General features: G+C 37.4%; 2 protein-coding genes across 2 annotated transcripts; one reads left to right on the top strand and one right to left on the bottom strand.

The window, feature by feature from the left end:
* Positions 1 to 221: 221 nt before the first annotated feature.
* Positions 222 to 7,595, top strand: LOC107041417 (glycoprotein endo-alpha-1,2-mannosidase-like protein). Its single transcript, XM_015261985.2, has 4 exons — positions 222 to 1,384; positions 3,387 to 3,649; positions 4,804 to 5,122; positions 6,187 to 7,595. Exons 1-4 carry the CDS (start codon positions 782 to 784, stop codon positions 6,454 to 6,456), a joined length of 1,455 nt encoding a protein of 484 aa, XP_015117471.1. The 5' UTR covers positions 222 to 781; the 3' UTR covers positions 6,457 to 7,595.
* On the bottom strand, positions 6,952 to 14,012 carry LOC107041416 (exportin-4). The gene is made up of 6 exons (XM_015261984.1): positions 13,962 to 14,012; positions 13,367 to 13,756; positions 12,124 to 12,391; positions 9,096 to 11,277; positions 8,390 to 8,618; positions 6,952 to 8,050 (listed from the first exon to the last, which is right to left on the bottom strand). The coding sequence occupies exons 1-6, from the start codon at positions 14,010 to 14,012 to the stop codon at positions 7,763 to 7,765; spliced, it is 3,408 nt and encodes a 1,135-aa protein (XP_015117470.1). The 3' UTR covers positions 6,952 to 7,762.
* Positions 14,013 to 14,059: the final 47 nt, after the last annotated feature.

Raw genomic sequence — 14,059 nt, 5'->3', positions numbered from 1 at the left:
ATTGATAACATTTCATTTATTCTCTTTCGAAATCCTAGAAAATTGAAAACAAATTTAGACTCCGATACTAACTAAAAAATATCGAATGTCGATATATTATTCGTCACAATATCGCCAGCAAAATATCGGTATATCGACATACAATATCGGCGACTTCGATATATCGAGGGGTATCGCCCATCTCTAGTTGCCGACCACAAACACAAACCCCATAGAACGTGCCATATTTTTCGTGTTTTCCCCCGAGTGTGTGGGAGATTGTTGCGCCTTCTGCCGAAGATTACGGGCCAGTGCGTACTAGGATCGGTCTCTGCGCACACTGTCTTCCTCGATAATGAGTGACACTCATCATTGCGGTTGACAGTAACCCCTTTGCAATAATTTCGTAGTCATTTCCCCTAGTCATTACAATGCTGACTATCATTAGCGCAAAGTAGAGTAAGCGGGGCTCGTGCAGCCCACTGTTACTCCCCGGTGCACATAAGTCTTATCGGTGAACGACTTGGAAGATTGTGCAGTTTTTCTAGTGCAGTGATAACAAAAATCCATAGTTACTCGGGATTAAATGCAGGCCCTCGTCGTCAGCCTGCATTTATCAGTGTTTTGAGCTGAAGTTGGTGTCGATGAAGGGGAGAGTTGCATTTCTGGAGGGTCAGGGGGCCGCGGAGTAGACTGAGGCAAGTCCTTTGTTCTCGTCTGCTCTGTTCTGCGTCTCGTTACACTGTTTACTGCATGGCTCGATCAGAATAGTCAATTTCTTGAGACTGAGGATCACGACAAGATGCTGGGAGGCATAACCAGCGCTGTGTCTCTTCGACGATGTTTTTATCTGTCAGCAACAGTTTTTGTCCTCTCGACGCTCATGGCAATGGCAATAATAATAAAATTATCACCCTTGGAGTCGGTTAAGTGCCGGCAGCCGAGGGTTTTAACAACTCCGACTTTGGAGTGGAGTAGCACAGCGCCGGTGGCTTCAGTGGGGAACAACGCCGGCCCCAGTGATATTGCCAAGAGCAATCCTGATGATGGCGATGGCGAGGGGAGTCAGAGGGAGCTGAATGAGAAGAGGTATCTCGAGATGAGGGAGAAGAATATACAGAATAAAATATCGAGGCTCTCCTGGAAGATGAAGAATAAAAATCTACCCATGGTTTATCACAATGCCACGAGCATTGAGATTAATTACAATGTTCATGTGTTTTATTATGCCTGGTATCGGTCTTTGGAGTACGATAGGGTGTGGAAACACTGGGATCACGAGTACCTGCCGAATTGGAAGAAAAATGATAGGAGGGTGTTTCGGGAGGGGAGGCACAGGCCACCAGCGGATATTGGGGCTAGCTATTATCCCAGTCTTGGGTGTTACAGCTCGAGAAATCCACAGGTCAATATTGGATAAGTCTGAGTTATTATCTCATTTGTTTGGGACCTGGGGTAATCACAGATTTTTTTTATTTTTTATGGCTTTTTACATATTTTTTGTAGTTTTTTTTTCATTTTTATTTTGATTTCGTCACGCAAACGTGAGTTTTTGGGAGGAATTTTTTTATTTTAGCCAATACACGTATGAAAAAATAGGGGAGGTTGGGATAAAACGGACACTTGGCTTTTTTTAAAATGCTAATGAGGGGTTGAAATGTTGATAAAATTTAATATTTTTTTTTTTCAATACAAAAAAAAATTCTTTCCCCTTGGGACGAGCCGAAGCTGAGCTCAATTGATCAATTTGTTTCTGAGTTATGAATAATTTTTAAAAAGTCTAAAGTGTCCGTTTTACCCCACCCACCCCTATAGAAAATTTCTATACGATTTTTGCATACGTGGAATTTGAGTTTGATGACGTTTTTTTTTCGTTTTATTTTGGCTTTTGTTCCTCCTCATTTACATTTCATTCTTAATAATGTGGATGAATGGAAAAATATACATTTTCCTCGAGAATACTTGATTTTTAGATAATTTGCATTTTTTCTCCACTGTACATTCGTTTATTTTGCATTGTTTTAATTCAATCTTATTCTCCATTCTCCGCTTGTTGAGTAAGATTATTAAACATTATTAAAGACTTGATAACTTATATATTGATATCGAAATGTTTTGTTACATTTTATGACTCAATATTCTTTGAATTTGCGACATTAGTTCCTTGTTTTTAATCCCTAAACTTGTTTTTTTTTTTAGTTTTCATATTTTCGTTTTATTCTGGCTTTTCGTTTCATCCTCTATAATTTGGATGAATGGAGAAATACAAATAACAATTTGACATCCATTCACTTATATTCTTATTTACCTGTCTGATGTATACCCTTTCGGATTTTTACATTTCTTGTTCCCCAATCCTTAAAGATAGAGATGTCAATACCACGCCATATGGGCAACATTGAGTTTTACATTGTTTTAACAACTTTTACCATTATTATTATCATTATTGCCGGTGTACGTTATTCAGTTATGCCTCTACTTGAGTAATCACATTTACATTCACCATTCACTTACATATTTCAAATAGTTACAATTAAAGTTTTCGTTTTAAGGCCCGGGTGTGCTATCTTTCGAATGTTAACTGATTTTTAAAAATCTTTCGTAATCCAAAATTGTCAATTGAGTGGTACATCATGTAGAAATTCCCAAAAATTATGATAGAATGATAAAAAAAAATAGAAAAAATTCTGAACTTTTTTAAAGAGCGTTTTTAGTTGAGATTCAGAATGAGTTGAAAAAAGTGGAAATTAAAAATATCTGATTCGCTGTGGCAAACTATCTATTAGCTGTCATTTCCCATGGTGGATAACAAAACACTAACTCATCATGGGAAGTGACAGCTAGGTATCTCAATTTTCAACATAGTGGTAGGTAGTCATCTGCCATTTTTAAGTGATAAAAGTGTGATTAAAAAATTCTCCAAAATATTACAACTTTTTTCAAAGAGCCTTTTCCGTAATAAATGTCTCTGTGCAGTGTGGGAAAAGATTTACGAAATCAGTCTTCCCCCTGCATGATATTGGGTGACAGGCCGCCATTTGTCACCGTAAATCAGATACATTTTTCAATTTCTTGTTATTCAACTTATTCTGAATATAAATTAAAAATGCTCTTTGAAAAAATTACGAATTTATTCTATTTTTTTTTTTGATTATTCATTTATAATTTTTCAAAACTTCTGCATGATGCAGGACTCAATTGACAATTTCAGATGACGAAAGATGAAAAAAAAACATCGAGATAACGTTCGAAAGATAGTACACTCGGGCCTTAATTCTGCAATTGAATAAGAATCCTCGAAATCGTCACGATGGAAATCAATAACTCCCGCTCTATTTTCCCCCTTTATTTGCGCAGGATTATGTATGATAGAACTCTCGTAATCTAAATGAATCGATACTTCGTAGGTAATTGATCTCCATATGCGACAACTGAGGGATGCTGGAGTGGGTGTGCTAGTTGTGTCTTGGACGCCACCAAATACACCGGATAATACAGATCCGGTGATGCCCGATCTGCTGAACGCGGCGCACAGATATAATTTGAAGATTGCACCACACATCGAGCCCTATCCTGGACGCAATCCAATTAATCTTATCGAGCATATAAGATATTTGTTCTCCAAGTATTCGTCCCATCCGGCACTACATCGTGCGAGGAAAAGTAGAGAGTGAGATAGCGTTTGGATTATTCATGGATTTATTTACGAAGTTTATTTTTACGTATGACAGGATGATTGAATAGGACGCATTTGTTTCATTTATCTTTAAGGGAATAATTTATGGAAAAACATTCAAGTGCGTTCTGTTATACCCTGAGGTACAAAAACTCCCTAAGGGCAAACAGGAGTTTTATATTAAATCCTCAATTAATCATCACGGGCATAAGTTCTTTTTCATAGTGTATTCCATTCAGTTTACGCATTTGTTTAGTTGGATTGAATTTTATTAAATTAGTTTATGCACTTATTTATTTCATTTTATTCACAATTATTTTATTTAATGGATCGATTCATATAATAACATTATGCATGGATTTTAGAGTCATTTGTTGGTATTAGTTGACAGATTTTTAATTCGAATTTTTAAAATCTTTATTTTTTTTTTATTTTGATAATCCGAAATGATCTCCAATTACTATTCAGTTTTGCATAGCCCTGGAGTCTCCAAAAATTATGATTGTACAATCAAAAAAAACGTTGAAAAAGAGGTGAACATTTTCAAAGAGCGTTTTTGAATAATATTGGGAAATAAACCCAATAGGGAGGAAATTGCAAATTGATAATTTGATGTACCTAATGGCTGTCAGATCGTTAGTTACCATGATAAATTATCCATTCAATATTTCCTCTCTATGGGACTTATTTGTTAATCTTTATTAAAAATGCTCTTTAAAAATGTTCAGTTTTTTTTCTACTTTTTTTGATTGTACAATCAGAATTTTTAGGGACTCCTGCATGACGTATAATCCAATGGAAATTGTGGCCGGGTCTTATTAAAATATAAAGATTCTGAAATTTATTCATTTTTATTCAACAGAATAATGCATGTATTCATACAATAACATTGACATTTAAAATTGTTTGAATGATAAAATTCCCCAGAAGTCGATATATTGGGTTCATCGCGAAGAAATCTTTATTTTGCAATTCAATTATCCAATTTTTGAATTTACGAACGACCCCTGAAGTCAATCATTTGTCATCTTTACCCGAAAAATATTTTTAATGCTCGTATTTTTTTTATCAAAACATTTCTGTTCTCATTTTATATATCACAAACACATGTCAATGAAAAACTAACAAAATTAAATTTCGATTCCCAGTGGGCCAGCCCTTCCCGTAATATATATTTACGATTCTTACGTGTTTCCATCGAGTGCATGGTGGGAGCTCCTATCGGAGCGCGGAAATCTCACCCTCCGTGGTACCGAAATTGACGCTATATACATGGGTCTTCTAGTCGATTCCGCCCACCGGAGTCACATTAAAAAATCACGTTTCGATGGGTTTTACACATACTTCGCTGTGAACGGATTCAGTTATGGAAGTACCTGGAAAAACTGGAGGGAGCTCAATAAGTTCGCCATACAGAATGGCTTGCTGTTCGTACCGAGTTTGGGGCCGGGTTATATAGACACACAGGTGGGTAGATACGTAAATAAAACTTTTTGTTTATGCCCTGGGGCGTAAACAGAAAGACAGACATTTCCCCCGAAGGCAAACAAATTGATTAGACGTCATTTATAGGAAGTAATACTTGTTCGATAAATTGTTTGTTGAACATAATTAAATAACTCTTCGTGTTTCACTACACTGAGGGAAAAACGACAAAGTTCTCAAACAAGTCTTACTTGTGCCAAGAAAACAGTTTTTTGAAAATTATCAAAAAAGTATTCTCTTGTGCCAAACATACACAGAGTGCGCCGGAATGAAAAATTTTTGTTGCAAAAATAGATGCAGTAGTTAAAAAAAAATTGCATTCTCTGTACACGCAAGAAATGTCATTTCCAGCACTACTCCTTCGTTATTCGATACTCCCATACGTATTTTGCTCCCGAAAAATCTTTGTTTTATGCGAAACAGGGGATAGTAGTTTTTCTTTTCGGCTGTCTAATAATCACAGACAAGAAATGATAACTTAAATGAAACAATAATAATCATATGATAGCAATCTTGTAACTTGGGGATAAAATATTTTCTGATAAATTTTCCTCTATATGAGATATTTCATCCTGAAAAGGCACCGTCTGGTGTGAATTATCCGCCTCTTGAGCCAAATATTTCGTTGTTGTCGAAAGCAGAACAATTATTCATGTTTGAGACTTTCAAATTCGAACCAAACAAATTCTTTTTTGGCAATTTTCAACTAGCGATTTTGTTGGCCCAGACAAGACTTGTTTGACAACGTGTTTGTTTTTCTCTCAGTGTAGTCAAATGTCACTTATTGCAAGTTTTACATCTATTTCCTTCAATGAAAGAATTGATGGCATTCACTTGGCAGATAAAAATTGTACGATGGTTATTGAACGTTTGAATTTATTATCAATCATAACGTGATATCAGCCTTAAAAAATTGAGGTGCAGATCATTGATACAAAAAAGAACAATTTGACAGATAAAAAATGAGAATAACAAAATCACTGAAATAAAATTTAGTAGAAATAAAATAAATAAGAAGCACTATTGCTAATCGATTCTTCTTCCAGGTACGTGCATGGAATGGTGAGAATACGAGACACCGTAAACACGGTCAATACTACAGTGTTGCGTGGAAAAGTGCGATAAAAAGTGGTGCTAACGTTGTATCAATAACATCATTCAATGAATGGCACGAAGGTACACAAATTGAGCCAGCTAAACCAGTGAGCAATAAAGACTTCACTTACCTGGATTACGAGCCAGAGGGTTCGGATTTCTACCTGAACCTGACAAAGTCGTGGGTCCAACAGTTCACCGACAGAAATCATCGACTATGAACATTGATCTAGCTTAACTCATGACTTTGTACAATTTACAATTCAACCTCTGAGTATCCACGATTCTTCATAGAGACTAGAGATGTTTCATGCGTGCATTTCATCACGAATACTCTTATTTACTTTTCATTAATAATTTATTCTTAATTAAACGATAAACAGAAATGTTAACGCATTGATTCTGTGATACATATTGCTGTGTATTTATGGTGCATTCACGTAGAATAACGTCGGCACACAGTAACAAACAGTGCATACAAACAATTTATGCATTTTTAATTGATTAATATAAAAAAATTAGTTATATTAAAGACTCTCTGATCAAAATGAAGGATAATTATTCGCACAAAAAAATAATGTAGTATGCATTCAGCATGCGGACAATAAGCGGCGGTTCTCGAGTATAATATCCCTTACTTTACAGGGTAATTATTTATTAATCCTTTATGGCAACTTAAATAATTGAATAAGGAACGAAATGATATTACTACGATGTACTTGAACGTATTGCATGTGTGAATCAAGCAAATAATTTTTAATGAGGGTGTATACAATTTATATATTATTATACATATAGACGAGATGAAAAATAAGTGGATGAAAAACTTTTGAAATAATTCACACTTGGAGCATTTTTAACGAATAAATAAAGCCCCACATATCAACGTATCCCATGTGAAAACAATTTCACGCTGGTTGTAATAATAAAATCTATCATTTTAAAAAATATTTGATTTTTCAAAATCATTCTTATTCACGAACAAAGACAATACACTTTGAGTTTATAATAATTAGTATTTAAATGTGGATCGTAGAGTAAAACTTTCAATAAAATTGTCATTATCTATTTCTTATTTATTTATGACGTTGACTTACTCTACTTATAGTATAAGTAAACATATAGAACGAGATGTATGTACATGTAAAGTTGCATTTATCTTGGCAATTTCGTTATTCTCGTGAAGAAATAAAATAATAAGTCTGAAACAATCGACTTACTCCTTTCTTACATAATTACATTATCGTCACTCATTCTATGTGATTAAGTTCCCCCCCGAGCAGTCTCAGTAAAACCAATTTCTATTTATATCTGTATGTACACACACATATACATCAGGTGTATCATCAATCACGTAAAAATTCTCTCCCTCGAATTTAGCAAATTCCCTGGCTTCTGTCGTCAATTCTCGTTCGTAGAAATGCAAAAGGAATACAAAAAGAAAAATGTTGACTGGATAAACGTGAGGGTCAAACTGGAAAATATTGCGTTAAGAGTATTTTATAAGTAAATAACGTAAATTGATTTCTACTTGACCAGCATAAAACCCTGAACAGTCACAACAAAATTGTCGAAATTATCTCTAAACTTGAGTTTGTGAATTCGCTCTGTGTTCAGTTGAATGTTTGCAGTGAGATTGTTGAATGCTGCTGCCAGTCTCTGGGCAACCTCTGGGTCCGGCTGAGCTGCCAAGAAATTTTGCACAAGTGCCTGATATTGCTCCTGATAACAGCAGATCAGGAAGTACAGGGGTATGCTGGTATTCGATACTAAATCGGAATTTATTTGGTTCGATAGGATGAGATTCATCAGTAGCTGAAACATCGAGGGACAATATGAAGATGAATAAATGATAAATTTTTAGAAAGGGAAATGAATCCCTGATAGCACTAATTTAAAATTTTATTAAGCCCTATCGAACCAAATAAATCGGAATTTATTTGGTTCGATAGGATGAGATTCATCAGTAGCTGAAACATCGAGGGACAATATGAAGATGAATAAATGATAAATTTTTAGAAAGCGAAATGCATCCCGGATAGATCGAACCCAGAGTTCACCCAGAATTAACTCTGGGTTCATCGAAATGAGGGTATTTTTCCATAAACCCAGAGTTAACTCCGGGTTTGATTCGTCAGGGATACTTATACTTACATTCATAAAAGGCGCCATTAGCTGATTTTTCGGCTGCCCCTTCTCAGCTTCAGTATAAATATGTTTCGCCATGACTTGAATAATATCGCAGCACAATACTGTTATTTGATGGCCAAACGAGAAGAGCCCTAGCTCAACTGAAGCCATTAATTGTTGGAGTAACTCGGGGGGAAGTTCACAAACTTTCTTTGGATATATCTCACAGACAAATGTAATCATTTTAAAATACCTGAAACAAGGGGAAACTTTGCTTAATAAATATCAAGACATAATTTAACTTTTCCAATGGGATTTTCCCTTAGTTTAGAATTTTTGTTGGAATATGGAATATAAATCAGCGAAGTGGTAAAACGGTGCAAGTTAATTTTTACTATTGACCAGTTTTCAATGAATATCTCGGAATCTAAGGAAGACGGCAAAATTTTTGTTATAACCTTTTTTGTAGAGCAAATTGAGAGCTACAACAAATGTAATTACGAAAATTTCGCTATCTCTCTTAGATTCGCAAATATTCCTCAAAAACTCCCCTGGGAGACAAGTCGACTTAAACCGTTTTACCACTTTGTTACTGAAATTATTCGGAAAGTGCCCTGAATCTTCTTGACAGTCATCGCCTATGCCAGGCAATTTTACAAGTTCAAAATAAAATGATAAAAGTACCAAAATAATAAAATCGTACTAGTTAACAATAAAAACATTGACTCACTGGTGACAAAGTGATGGAAACTTGAGAAGTTCAATAGTCATCATGGGCATGACAATATTAAGTCCAAAAAGAAAAACATCAGCAGGTGTGACTGGCTGCTGTTGCTGCTGTTGCTCCTGCCCGGGGAAGCCCTCCGAATGACTCAAATCCAAAATATCCTTACTCAGCAAATTGGTCAGTAACTGCATGAGTAACAGAATATCCTGAAAGGTGTCCTCCTCCTTGGTGACGTCCACAGTCAAACGATTGGTATTGCACCTCGCATAAGTCTGAATAGTCTGCAAACACGCCTCATACACTCTAATGCTCTGAGGTTCAGGAAGATAACACAACATCCTTCGTGTGCACTCGCAGAACATTTCCAAAATCAGCTGGACCATCTCCTGATAATTGTGGTAGAGCCCGAGGGCATTGGCGAGTTCCGCCAGCACTGGAGAAACATAATGAAAGACTGGTTTGACAGTTGAAGCTTGGACCCCCTGGGCAGCGCCAATGAAAGACTCGAGGACATCGATTATCTGCACCCTGACCTCCTCCTGATGGTACGACCTCGAGAAATTATTATTCGAGACAATCTGCTTGAACCTGTCGTGCAGAGGCTGGAGGGTCTGGGACCAGTAGCCCTCGTTGTTATCACCCTGGAGTGCAGCCCCAGCCTGGACAATGGCCCTCATAAGTCCTCGTTTCGCGGTCTGAGGCAACTGATACTGGACTTTAGTAGCCAAATCAATCAGACTGCCGAACCTCTCAGACTTGAGAATATAAGAAGCTTTTGATTGTGACTCGACTAAAGCGACTAGCAACTGCATCGTATCTTTGATTAGATTCTGCTCTCCTTTGAAAGTATTGACATTGCACTCGACCTTCTCTATCAAAAAATTGACGATCCAGGGGGCACCAGGGCTGTCGTCACCAAATGCTTGAAGGAGAGTTGGACTTATTTCGGAGTAATAATTCTCGGTGGGTAGCAAATAGCTCAACGACCATCTGTGCAAGAACCAGACGATTGTACTGCTCAATTCTGGGCTCAATGTGTCAGCAATGTTAGCACCAATAGCTGTTTTTTCGATCTCACACAATCGAAATACTGTGGAGATGAGGCGAATCACATGATCTGCCGACTCCTCGGCCCCCTGGATCTCCGAGATATTGTGTCCCAGTGATGCCAGCAGCTGCAAGGACACGTTGACGTCCACTCGTCCCTGCTGGGGCTGCTCGATGCTGTACCTCATGAGCTCTGAAGGTATCAGAGCTATCTCCCCCTCTGACTCCATGCAGAGGACATGTCCAGCTATCAAAACTAGCCAGTGGAGGTCCTCGTACAATTCTTTGAGGTTTGAATTCATGTTCAGGGACTTGGGTTGACCGACTAATTGACTCAATTCTTGTCTCAATTTACTTGTTCTGATTTCTAGGAGGTGAGAGAGCACTGGGAGCGAGTGACTGGGCACCTGTCTGCCAAAATTTCCGATTGTCTGCAGCTGCTCCTTGAATTTAGCTCGATCATCTTCCTCGGAGTCGTCGATGTCCTCGTTCAAATCGTGTTGCAATGAGTTTCTAGTTCCCTCTGGAGAGGACAGATGACACTTGAGGTAGACATTGAATATCTGAGCTGAACTCTGCTGGCAGAATTCAGTGGGGAATAAATGGGACTCTGATAGGACTGACGACCAGGTCTCCAGCATCTTCTCGAAAGCCTCCATGTACAGGCAATCCTGGGCGCACATGGACTCCTCCTGGGCAGCTCCTTCGGCGAATATGCAAGTCAGCCTTGAGACTTGTTCCATGAAGGATCTCAGTATCTCCTCGGGTATGGAAGTCAACGCTGGACGAAAGAACGTGATGATCTTGCGAATCATGTTGGCGATGCCGAGTGCCTCCTGATCGATTATCTCGATATTTGAGACTAGCTTTAGGAATTCCTTCAGGTAGTCGGTGAGGTACTCGACTTGGGCTGCGTGAATGGCCACTACGGCACCGTTGAGACTGGCCAGCTGGACGAGACAGTTCCTGGCGTGATGGGCCAGTTGAGGATTTGTTCTGACTTTCCAGTATAATGAGAAGAATACTTGGAGGACAACTGGCTCCAGGATGACGTCTCGCCACATGGGGCCCATTCGAAGGGCTGGACTGCTGTCTGACTCGTAAACAGCCTCGAAGACACCGATCAGTCTTTTGGGCATTGCACTGGAATTAAGGAATGGTATATCTGGCACGAGACATCGGTTAATGAGACTGTGATTTAACGCCCAGGTGTACTATCTTTCGAATGTTATCTGGATTTTTTTTATCTTTCGTAATTCAAAATTGTCAATTGAGTGGTACATCATGTAGAAATTTCCAAAAATTATGATAGAATGATTTTAAAAAATAGAAAAAATTCTGAACTTTTTCAAAGAGCGTTTAATTGAGATTCCGAATGAGTTGAAAAAAGGGGAAATTACAAATAACTGATTCGCTGTGGCAAATTATCTATTAGCTGTCATTTTCCATGGTGGATAACAAAACACTAACTCCTCATGGGAAGTGACAGCTAGGTATCTCAATTTTCAAAACAGTGGTATGTATTCATCTGCCATTTTTATGTGATAAAAGTGTGATTAAAAAATTCTCCAAAATATTACAACTTTTTTCAAAGAGCCTTTTCCGTAATAAATGTCCCTGTGCAGTGTGGGAAAAGATTTACGAAATCAGTCTTCCCCCTGCATGATATTGGGTGACAGGCCACCATTTGTCACCGTAAATCAGATACATTTTTCAATTTCTTGTTACTCAACTTATTCTGAATATAAATTAAAAAATTTTTGTGTCCAGGCCATTCATCTCACCGGCGTTAACAAAAGACTCAACAGCCGAGTGACTTGACGATCTCATTAATTTTTGGAATAATTAGTGGTAAGCGAAATGATCATTATTAGTAGTATATGGAATATATTAAATTTGATATGAATTTCAAACGACTTTGACCCTGCAATTGTCCTCTGCACTGAATAAATAATTAGTGAACAATTATTATGCAAAAGGATATAATTTGCGTAGATGAAGCCCCAAACGAGGACCCCCTCAGCAATGGAGAGCAGGTGTTTGACGAGTGGCAGACTTGTTTCAGGAATTCCATCCTTCGTTAACTCTGACAATGCACTTATACTGAACTTGAATATGCGTTTTAAATCTGTGACTTCGAAGTGTCTTTTGGCGCTGAAATGCACTTCCCATTTTAACCCAACGTCTGAGGATTTAACTGTCGATGCGTACTCCTGCATTAGGGCTGATATCATGCTACAACCAAGAAGTTGCTGTGGAATGAAGAAAAAAACGACATAGGACGAGGGGGAAATAACCAGTTATGAATAATAGTCCGAGAGATGGATCTTTCAGTGCTAAAAAATGGACTTATATTATCAATTTGTGGTGTTTTTTTGTAAATGAAAAATTTTTGCTATTGACAATTGAAGATGTTTCTTTCTCCAAGTACTGGACGATCCATCCTGTTTACACCGAGAAACAAAGTTTCTCATTTTTTAAAAAAATCTTTGAATTTAAGGCCCGGGTGGAGTATCTTTCAAGCGTTATCTCCATTGTTTTTCCATTTTCATAATGTAATATATATCACAATTTCTATGGGATTTTACATCACGCAGGAGTCCCTAAAAATTATGATTGTACAATCAAAAAAAGTAGAAAAAAACTCAACATTTTCAAAGAGCGTTTTTAATAAAGATTAAGAAATAAGCCCGAAAGAGAGGAAATAGTGAATGGATAATTTATGATGGTAACTAACGATCTGACAGCCATTGACTACTGTGACAATTGACGACCTAACAGCCATTAGATACTTCAAATTATTAATTTACGATTTCCTACCTATTGGGTTTATTTCCCAATATTATTCAAAAACGCTCTTTGAAAAAGTTCAAAATTTTTTCCATTTTTTTAAATCATTCTATCATAATTTTTGGGAATTTCTACATGATGTACCACTCAATTGACAATTTTGGATTACGAAGGATAAAAAAAAATCCAGATAACATTCAAAAGATAGTACACCCGGGCCTTAAATCCCTGTAAACCTATTTACCGCTTCGCTACTGAATTGTCAAATTACATTATCTTAATTTAAAAATCCAATGTTTCCTGATTCAAAGACTTTTTTCACTTTTGCATGACATGTGGCTTTTAAAAACAATTGTTTCTAGAAACTAGAAAATATTTTCTCTACGCATTCAAACAATAAGTTAAGATATCTAGAAGGGTAGGATAATAATTTTTACCCTCTGCATGTCCCCACTCATGACCATCCCCTCGACTTCATTGAGAATGGCTCTCCTCTCCTCGCCATTATCCTCAATACTTCCCCTCTTCACCATAATCGCGATAACCTGGAGTATCCGCTCCCTGACGAAGGGTGCCAATGTCGGTTTACTAATGATGTAATGCAGCAGATACTGCCTGAACGATATAATATCACTGCTAGGTAATAAATTCCATTCCCTAACGAGAGCTGCCTTGACCAGTCCAGCTGCCTCAAACAGCACATAATCGACAGTGCTCGTTTCTAAAATATTCCGACACAACTGGTACGGTGATTTTGTCTTACGGAAGTTTAAAAAAACAGCCTCTGCCGACTGACGCTGCTCAGCCGTTATAATATTAGGGGGGGCCTGGGAACATAATAAATTAATTGATGTTTTGTGGGAATTATCGAGTCGACATAACCCAACAGATCTTAATTAACAGCTCATCATTCAGTTTTATCAATGATCTAGGCGAGTTTGGGTCCTTTTTTTCGACTCATTGAACTGGCAGGTGCATAATTATAAAGATTGGGGGGTGCATTCTATTTAAAATATCGATGAAAAATCTTACTAAAATAATTTGTGCCGCAGCTTCCAATTCTCTGACTATGTGATCCGCCATCTTCGTAAATAAAACTCTTTGTTATTTGGGACGTGGGGGTAGGCCGC

Source organism: Diachasma alloeum, unplaced genomic scaffold (genome assembly GCF_001412515.2).
Source record: "Diachasma alloeum isolate Michigan unplaced genomic scaffold, Dall2.0 Dall_scaffold_00364, whole genome shotgun sequence".
NCBI lineage: Eukaryota > Metazoa > Arthropoda > Insecta > Hymenoptera > Braconidae > Diachasma > Diachasma alloeum.
This window is presented reverse-complemented; position numbering and strand designations above follow the sequence as displayed.